The 8,853-nt window shown below is 43.5% G+C and overlaps 1 protein-coding gene across 1 annotated transcript in view; it reads left to right on the top strand.

Moving 5' to 3' along the window:
• The first annotated feature begins 406 nt into the window (after nt 1–406).
• The window catches only part of SSH1 (slingshot protein phosphatase 1), a 70,851-nt gene continuing 62,404 nt past the window's right edge, over nt 407–8,853 (top strand). The window contains exon 1 of the mRNA XM_006870502.1: nt 407–460. Coding sequence (XP_006870564.1) covers nt 407–460 — 54 coding nt within the window. The remainder of the gene's footprint in view (nt 461–8,853) is intronic.

Below are 8,853 nucleotides of genomic sequence, written 5' to 3'. Positions count from 1 at the left end.
ACAAATGCAGGTTGTCAGTAACACTAGTCACATTCCAACAGCATAGTAGGAACACGTGTCCTGTGGCTAGCACATTGGACAACACAGATAGGGGTGGATTCCTGCTCTCTGGTCAGTGCTGTCTTAGAAAACCCACCTGAAGACCCAGCACATGGGCACGGGGGACTGGGAGAGCTGGGACACGGCAGCTCATGACTATGGGATGAAGCTGTATCCCCTCAAAAGGACTTAGAACCTGGACAGTCTGGAGACAAACCGCTCTTGGAATTTCTGAGCTGTTTTAAGACCATTCCCTTCATGGGCCTGTTATTTCTGGCTGGCCAGGTTGTGTTTGCTGTCTTCATGTCTCCCCGCATAATGCAACCCTTATGCCACTGTCCTTCATTCGGGTTTTGAGCAGAGGAGGATGGTACTGGGTCCCCTTTCACAGGCTGAGATCCCCGGACACCTCAGGGGACAGGTAAGTTCAGGCTTACCGCTTGCTGTCTGATTTATGCAGGCAAAAAAATTATGCTTCTTTGAGCTTGCTTGCCCCTATGCTGGTAGTGTGAAGGAGAGTTGAGTAGCTGGCTCAGAGAATGTCTCTGACTTCTAGACATTCCTTCTGAGAGGGGCCCACGCCTTCTTGCCAAACAATACATGCCTAGGCAGCACTGGCGTTTGTTCTGAGCCCCATCAGCATTGCTTGCCTGTGACCCCTTTTCCTAAGTACAATGCCCTGCGGAGCTGGAATTTCCCTGTTGTCAGCACCATTTGGTGACACTTCTCCAGGTCTTTGTGCCTTTTAAAACTGAGTTCAGTAAGAGGGGAGCACCTTTGGGAGATCAGTGGAAAGAACTCCCTGTCTGCCCATGCAATCTTTAGCCAGACTCTCTCCAGAAATCTGTCTTCAATAATCTCTGTGGTAGACAGCTGCCATGAAGTCAGCCCCCCGACTTGTGGCCACCCCAAGGCATGCCAGACCTAGACACTAGCTAGTCCTACGTTGTCCCCATGATCGGTGGTGAGTTGGAGTGTTGTGAAACTTAAGGTTTGCACTGGCCAATTTTTAAACATAGATCACCAGGCCTTTCTTCCTACTCTGTTTTAGTCGGGAAGTTCTGCTGAAATCTGCACAACATTGTAGCAGCAGACTTACACAGACAGAAGGGTTGTGACTAAGGGTGAGGTGCACTGGCCAGGAATTAAGCCAGGGTCTCTTCCACAGAAAGTGAAAGTTCTACCACAGAACTTCCACTGCCCTCAGACTTTGCTTTCCACACTTCGCTTTCCGAGGAATGGGCTCCTAACTCTGAATCATCATCCGTGGTTTCGAGTAGATCTGTCTCTGTGCAGACTGCTTACGTTGTCTGCCCTCTGGTATAGGTGTACAAAGGAGGTGCCCGTAGTTGGTGCCGTCAAGCCTGTTCTGCCACTTAGTAGATGACCACAGACAAGTCTCTTCCTTCAGTTTGGTTGTAAATAAAAGATCCACTGAGCACCTGTAGTGTATCAGGAGTGTTGACAGATCGATGATTCCACCATTAGCCCAAGTGCTCAGCTTTGTGTGTTGCAAAGCTTGAACTCACTATTAGTTCACTCAGCGATGATCATGTTTTGAGGAACTGATGTGTGCTAACCAAACTTAAAAGAAACTGGTGTATAAACCATAATAGACGTTTCTGAATCACAGTGGGGCCTTTTAACGCTGACACCAAATCCTCCTGTGCTCACCACAGGATACATGGAAAATAACCTCCCTTCCCTCCCACTCCCCTTTTATTTGCTTACTGATTTCTTTAAGGTCTTCCCAAACCCCACTGCCATCGAGTTGATTTCTAACTCATAGTGACCTTCTATAATGTTTTTGAATCTGTGATGCCTTAAATTACTTGATAATGGCTTTCCTATCTAAAATCTTCTTAATTCTCATCAAGTGATTGAGTTTTTGTTGTTGAGTGCCTCTGAGGAGGTTACGAACCATAGTGACCCTGTGTAAGGTTTCCAGTTAGCGGCTTGGTGACCTTGAACTGCTAACCTTGCAGTTGAAACTGACTCTGTGGTGTAGCACATTAACCCACAGCCCCACACCAGGACTCCAAGTGATTGGGTGGGACCATGCAAATAAGGTATACAGGACTCTAAGGCTGGGAGTGGTTAGTTTTGCCATCCAGCAAGGCTTAAAAGGAACCAACTTAGAAGCAGAGACAGAAGATCCCAGGACCATCAAGAAGGAAGAGCTTGAGTGATTCACAAGGTCGCTACCTAGAGAAACAGCAACAGCAAAGGCAAGAGACAGCAGCATCGGGCTCTAGACCTATGAACTGAGTGCCTGCAGGCAGGTAACTGGCTTGAAGAATGTGCCATTTGGGTATTCACAGACTGGCTAAAAGAACTTTGTAACACTTGCTTGAGCTGCAGTATGGCAGGCGAGGCATTCCTGACTGAAGAACTGCACCACACTGAGTTGGTTTTGAGCCTGAATTGTACCCTGTGTGCTTCCTTAGTAAACCTCATGACCATGAATATTGTTACGAGTCCTGTGTGGTCATTGCAATGGATTATCAAACCCAGGTGTGAAGCAGAGTTCTTTGGGAGGAATGGTTGGTACCAGAATAGGGTAAAGAAGGTTGTAGCCTATCTGACCTCCACTTCATAGGAATCTGCCTTCGGCTGATTTTGACTTTGAGTCTCTTTTCCCCTTGTTAAGTCAGAGGAAGTCAGATATGGCCCCCATGTGATCTTTGCAGAATCTGTAAATCTTTACCAGAGCAGAAAACCTCATCTTTGTCCTGAGGAATGGCTGGTGGGTTTAAACTGCTGACCTTCAGGTTAGCTGTCTCATGGTACAGCACCACCAGGATTCTGTCCTTTGAGACCTGGTTAAGTGCCATCGAGTAGCTTCCAAGGCATAGCATCCCAATATCGGGTTTCTGAGGAGTGAGTGGAGGGTTTGGATTCCCAGTGCTTATCAATTACCATGCTATACCAGGCCAACTTCCTTTAAGGCCTGAAGTTGTTGTTAGGTTCAGTTGAGTCAGTTCTGATTTACAGTAACCCAGTATAGGGTTTCTGAGTGGCTGGTGGGTTTGAACCACTGACTTTGCAGTTAGCAGTCCAGTGCTTATCCTATAGCACCACACCAGGACTCCTCAGTTGGCATCATTTCCTCCTGTGAGACTCGGAATGTGTGTCTGCAGCTCTCCCCCACTGGGGACTTCCTGCGCTAGAGTGAATTCCCTGTCTTGTGCCCAGTCTGACCTGCTAGTTGTCATGTTGCTCCACGGCAGAAACCCAGTCTTTTCCATTGGGAATCCCCAGGGCTTAGCACTGGCCAGGCACCCAGTAGAGATTCAGCAAATACCAGTTGAGCTAAAGGGAATGAATGGGAGTTCTTGTTGGCACCAGTCACTGGAGAGTGATAGCTTTACAGCAATTTCTTTTCTTGTTTTTCTAGAATTACCCTGAGGAACCCCATCCCCCTCATAATCACCATGCAGAGCTGAATACAATCCAGGGTTAATTGTATCCATGTAAAAGTCATTCAATTAGTTTCAGCCTGTCAAGTCCATTTGGAACCTTTTTTTGCTGTTAGGGCCTATGGAGTCCCTGGGTGGTCCAAAAAGTTAATGTGCTAACTGAAAGATTGGAGGTTTGAGTCCATGCAGAGATATCTAGTAACCTACGTACAAAACGATCTGCCAGTGAATATCCACCAGAGCACAGTTCCACTCTGACATACCTTGGGTTGCAATGTGAATTCACTGTACCGCATCATCTTTGTTTTTAGGCCTGTACTTTAGGCTCATCTTCTCTAATTATTAATACTTTTTTTTTGGTGAGATGAGACATCAGAAATCTTAAAATCATGCTCTTAAATTCACTTCCTGTTTCCTCATATTTAAAATCAGTAGACCAATGCCAGCTCTGTCCGCCTCCCAGAGTTTCATGAAGATCCAGTGAGTGGACATTGTCCAGAATGCTTCCCCAGTAAAGCTAATCAGAAACCTCATCTTTTGTTGGTGTTGTTTTGTTACTGTTGTCATCTCAGATCACTCTTCAAAGGACAAGAACACTTGTGATTCTGAAAATAGTCAGTAGAAGATATGCATGAACAATTATCAGCTCTGTTTTGTGACTTGCAATGGAGGCTATTTTTTTGGTTTTTGACCCCACTTCATTGTACTGATTGATTTACTGTCCTTCTGAGAGGACCATGTGGGTTTTAAAATTTTTTAAAAACTTTTTATTGTGGATTGAGAGAAGGTTTACAGAGCAGCTCGTCAGTCCCACATTCAACAATCATATGCTTCGTCTCATTACGATGATTGCAGTCCCCTCTATGTACCATTGGTTAGCAGGATTTACTTCTGATCACTGAACTCTGGCACTCCTCACTTGGTGTGTCTTCTACTATCTTCATCTTCCCTGTGAGTGTGGTATATTGCCATCCTCATCACCTAAGTTAACATGTGCCTACACTCTACCCAGACTCCTGGTGTAGCTCTGTAGGATTAGCACTGGACTGTGAACCACAATGTCAGCAGTTCAGATCCACCAGCTGCTCCTTGGAAACCCTATACTGGGTCACTATGAGTTGGAACCAACTATGAGACAGCACTTAACAATAACACCGTCTCCCCAGGGAATAATTTTACCTTCTCTCCCACTACTGATGAGCTTGGTGACTCCATATGATAAGCACTGGACTGCAAAACACAAGGTCCACTATTCAAGCCTGCTTGGCAATCTGTGGGAGAAAGGTGAGACTTTCTGCTCCAGCCAAGATTTAAAAACCCTGTACGGGGTCGCTGTGAGTTGGAGTTGACTCAGCAACACTTGACAACAACAAAAATCCACCCTGATAACCATCATAGACTATTTCTTTTAACTATAAAACCTTTTACAACCGTAGTTTCAAAAAATATTTGTCCTTTTGTGATTGACTAATTTCACTCAGTATAATGTCCTCCAGGTTCATCCAAGTTATGAGATGTTTCACTTATGCATCATTATTATTCAGTGTTGCATAGTATTCCATTGTGTGTATGTATCAAAGTTTGTGAAATCATTCTTTTGATGAGCATTTAGGCTGGCTCCATCTTTTTGTTATTGTGAATAGTGTTGCATTGAACATGGGTGTGTGTATATCTGTTGGTATCACGGCTTTCATTTCATGGGGATATATACCAAGTAGAGGGGTGATTGGGTCATACAGTATTTATATTTCCAACTTTTTGAGGAAGCACCGCACTGTTTTCCACAGTGGTTGCACCATTTTAAAGTCCCACCAGCAGTGTTGGAGGGTCCCAGTCTCTCCACACCCTCGCCAACATTTGTTGTTCTCTGTTTTTTTGAACTTTGCTGTTAATGCTGGGGTGAGATGATTTCTCATTGTTTTAATTTTTATCTCTCTAATGACTAACATTCATGATCATTTCTTCATATGTTTGTTGGCTGCCTAAGTGTCTCCTTTAGAGAAATGTCTGTTCATGTTCTCTGCCCATTTTTAAATTGGATTATTTGTCGTCATCTTGTTAAGCTGTCGAAGTGTTTTATAAATTTTAGAAAATAGTTCCTTGTCTGATATGTCATTGTCAAAAAATATTCTCTTTTTGTAAAATCTTTTGATGAACTTAAAAGTGTCTAACATTAGGAGTTCCCACTCAGCTATTTTGTCTTCTGTTTGTGTGTTTTCAGTTATGAGTGATAGTGTATTTATGTGTCAGAGTCCCTAAGTTTGTCCCTATTTTTTCATTGATGACCTTTATAGTTCTAGGTTTCACCTGTACATCTTTAAGACACATTGTTTTGTATTTGATGTAGGATATGGGTCTTGCTTCATTCTTTTGGAAATAGATTTCCAGTTTTTTCAGCTTGTTGAAGAGACTATTTGTTCCCTATTTAATGTGTTTTGACTCTTTGTCGAAGATCAACAGATTATAAGTGGGTAGATTTACTTCTGGATTGTCAATTCTATTGCACTGATCTATGTGCCTTTCATTGTACCAATAGCAGGCTATTTTGATTACTGTATAGTAGGTTTTGAGATCAGAAAGTGAGAGGCCTCCTACCTTGTTCTTCTTTTTTAGTAATGCTTTACATATCTGAGGTCTCTTTCCTTTCCAATATAAAATTAGTGATTAGTTTTTTCATCTCTTTAAAGAATGATGTGGGTTGGGCATGTTTGAATGGGCCAAATGGGACAGAGATAAAGGACGATAGGTGCACAGCCTTGGAACTCCAGGGCTCTGAGATACAGGGATTGACCCATGGTTGGAATGGGCGGGAAATCGTGTTAAAATGCTTGACTGTTTTTGGAATCTTGGTTTTCCTTGCATTATAACATAGAGTAGACACTGGAGGGGGAGAGAAAGGAATAGTCAGAAACATCACACTAGAAGGCTCGTAAGTCCATCTTCTGCCTTTAACTGATTGGAATACCTAAAATGGGGCTACAGCGTACTCGGTGAACGAGGCTTTCTGTGGAGCCTCTGCAATACATAGAACTATAGGTGGAAGCCAGAACCACATCCAGATCACCAGAGATGAGAAATCCCTACTTGAAAGGACAAGCTGACAAGCCTGGAGCGGTGAGAAGAACAAAAGATACATCTCGAATGGAGGACCTACAGGAAAAATACGATACAGTGGAGACAGATGGACTGTTACTACGGGAACAAACGGGTCGCTTCCCTAGGAGACATTGGGGCAGTTGGTGGGGTCCTACCAACATAGGCCCCCTCCCAAAACTGAGACTCGGAGGAAATGCACGTTTGGATTGGTAAACACACATATCACCGTTGGGGAGTAATGAAGCGGATGACTGGATGATCAGAGCTCAACCAGGAGAAGACAGAAAAGAAGACGGGTGGGGGTGGGGGGGGTGTTAAAAAAAAAAAGATGATTGAGCTGATTCAATCTGATGAACTTGACCTATGCATATGAATGCAGTGACTCAAAAGAGGCGACAAATCCTTACAGCAGGAAACATTCCCACCACCTCCACACACAGAGTAGACAGAGATGGGCAACTTGGATATCGGATACCCAAATGGGGAAGGAGGAACTCCAAAGGCAAGAAGTAACTGGCTTATAAGCTTTCAAGAGGGAACCTAGAGCTAGGGGGCATGGAGGAAGGCAGAATCACCAGTGAGTACTATCCAATTTGTCTATGTGGAGCTGATGAAATGAAATGCAGATGGGTTACGCACGATACTGTAGTGAATAATGGTTATCAGGTCTTATTGTGAGTGTTGGAAATGCAAAGGTGGACATTTTGTGGCAAGGAAGGGAGCGACTGTTTCTCTAGTCTAGGAGCGGAGGTCTCTGGGACCACCAACGGAGAAGAGCCAAGAGTGGGACCCTACCCAGAGAAGCAGGGATGCCTGAGATGGAGACAGGGACGATGACATGGAGGGATGAAGCGGCTGGGGACTTTGGATCCAGAGAGAGAGAGGAACTGTGAGCCGAAGACTAGGAGGGGAGGGGGGACTGCAGAGGACAGGCTTCCAGGATATGCCCTTTGGTCGGGAGTTGATGAATGGAGGGGATTGGAACCATGGCAATGTAATGATATCCGATGGGATGAATGTAAAACTAGAGTTCTCTCATGTAAACTATCATATCGTTCACAATAAAACATTGAAAAAAAAAAAAAAAAGAATGATGTGGGAATCTGGATTGGGGTTGCATTATATCTATAGACTGCCTTGAGTGGTATTGACATTTTCACAATATACAGTCTTCCTATCCATGTTGTTGTTGTTAGGTGCCATCGAATTGGTACCAACCCATAGTGACCTTATGCACAACAGAACGAGACACTGCCTGGTCCTGGGCCAACCTCACTACTGTTGCCACGCTTGAGTCCATCGATGCTGCTACTTGGCCATTTCATCTCTTTGGGGGTCTTCCTCTTTTTCTCTGACCCTCCACCTTACCAAACATGATATCCTTCTCCAGTGAATGGTCCCTCCTGACAATATGTCCAAAGTATGAGAGACGAAGTTTGGCCATTCTTAGTCTCCAAGGAGCACTCTGGCTGCACTGCTTCTAAAACGGATCTGTTGGTTCTTATCGTATCCATAGCATGATATATTCTTCCATTTTTGTAAGTGTCTTTTGGTTTCTTGTAGTAGTGCTTTGTGGGGTTTTTTGTATAGGTCTTTTGTTTTTCTGGTTAGGTTTGTTCCTAAGTTTTTCATCTTTGAGGTAGCTATTGTAAATGCTATTGTTTTCCTTCTCCTTTTTTCTTGATCTTCCAATTACTAATTTATAATTTTAAAGTATTGTGATCTGAGAAGATATTTTGTAGTGTTTTGATGTTTTAAAATTAATTGAGGCTTGCTTTGTGATCTAACACATAGTCTATTCTGGAAGGTGTTCCATGTGCACTGGGAAGGAATGCATGTAGTGCTGCTGTTGGGTTGATCTTTCTGTATATGTCTGTGTTGTCCAATTTTGATTTTTAGTTCTTCTGTGTCTTTGTTGAGTTTCTTTTTAGTTCTGTCCTTCATGAAAAGTGATGTATTAAAATCTATTATTGTAGAGTTGTCTGTTTCTTTCTACAGCTTTGTTAAAGTTTATGGATTTTGAGGCTCTTTTATTGGGAGCATAGATATTATGTTATATACCCTCTTGTTTAATGCACCCTTTAATCGTTTTATAATGTCCTTTTTTGTCCCTTATACTTATTTTTGCCTTAACATCTATTTCATCAGACATTAATATTGCCACTCCTGCTTGTTTTTGATTGTCATTAGCGTGATGCAGTCCTGGTGTGGTACTTTGGGTTAATGCGCCAGACTGCAAAGCCGTTTGAGCTGCAAGGTTGGTGGTTCAGGCTCACCAGCTGCTCCTCAGAAACCCTAT

Source organism: Chrysochloris asiatica, unplaced genomic scaffold, assembly GCF_000296735.1.
Source record: "Chrysochloris asiatica unplaced genomic scaffold, ChrAsi1.0 scaffold00142, whole genome shotgun sequence".
Lineage (NCBI taxonomy): Eukaryota > Metazoa > Chordata > Mammalia > Afrosoricida > Chrysochloridae > Chrysochloris > Chrysochloris asiatica.
The sequence above is the reverse complement of the archived record's forward strand: the minus strand, read 5'-3'. Positions and strand labels throughout refer to the sequence as shown.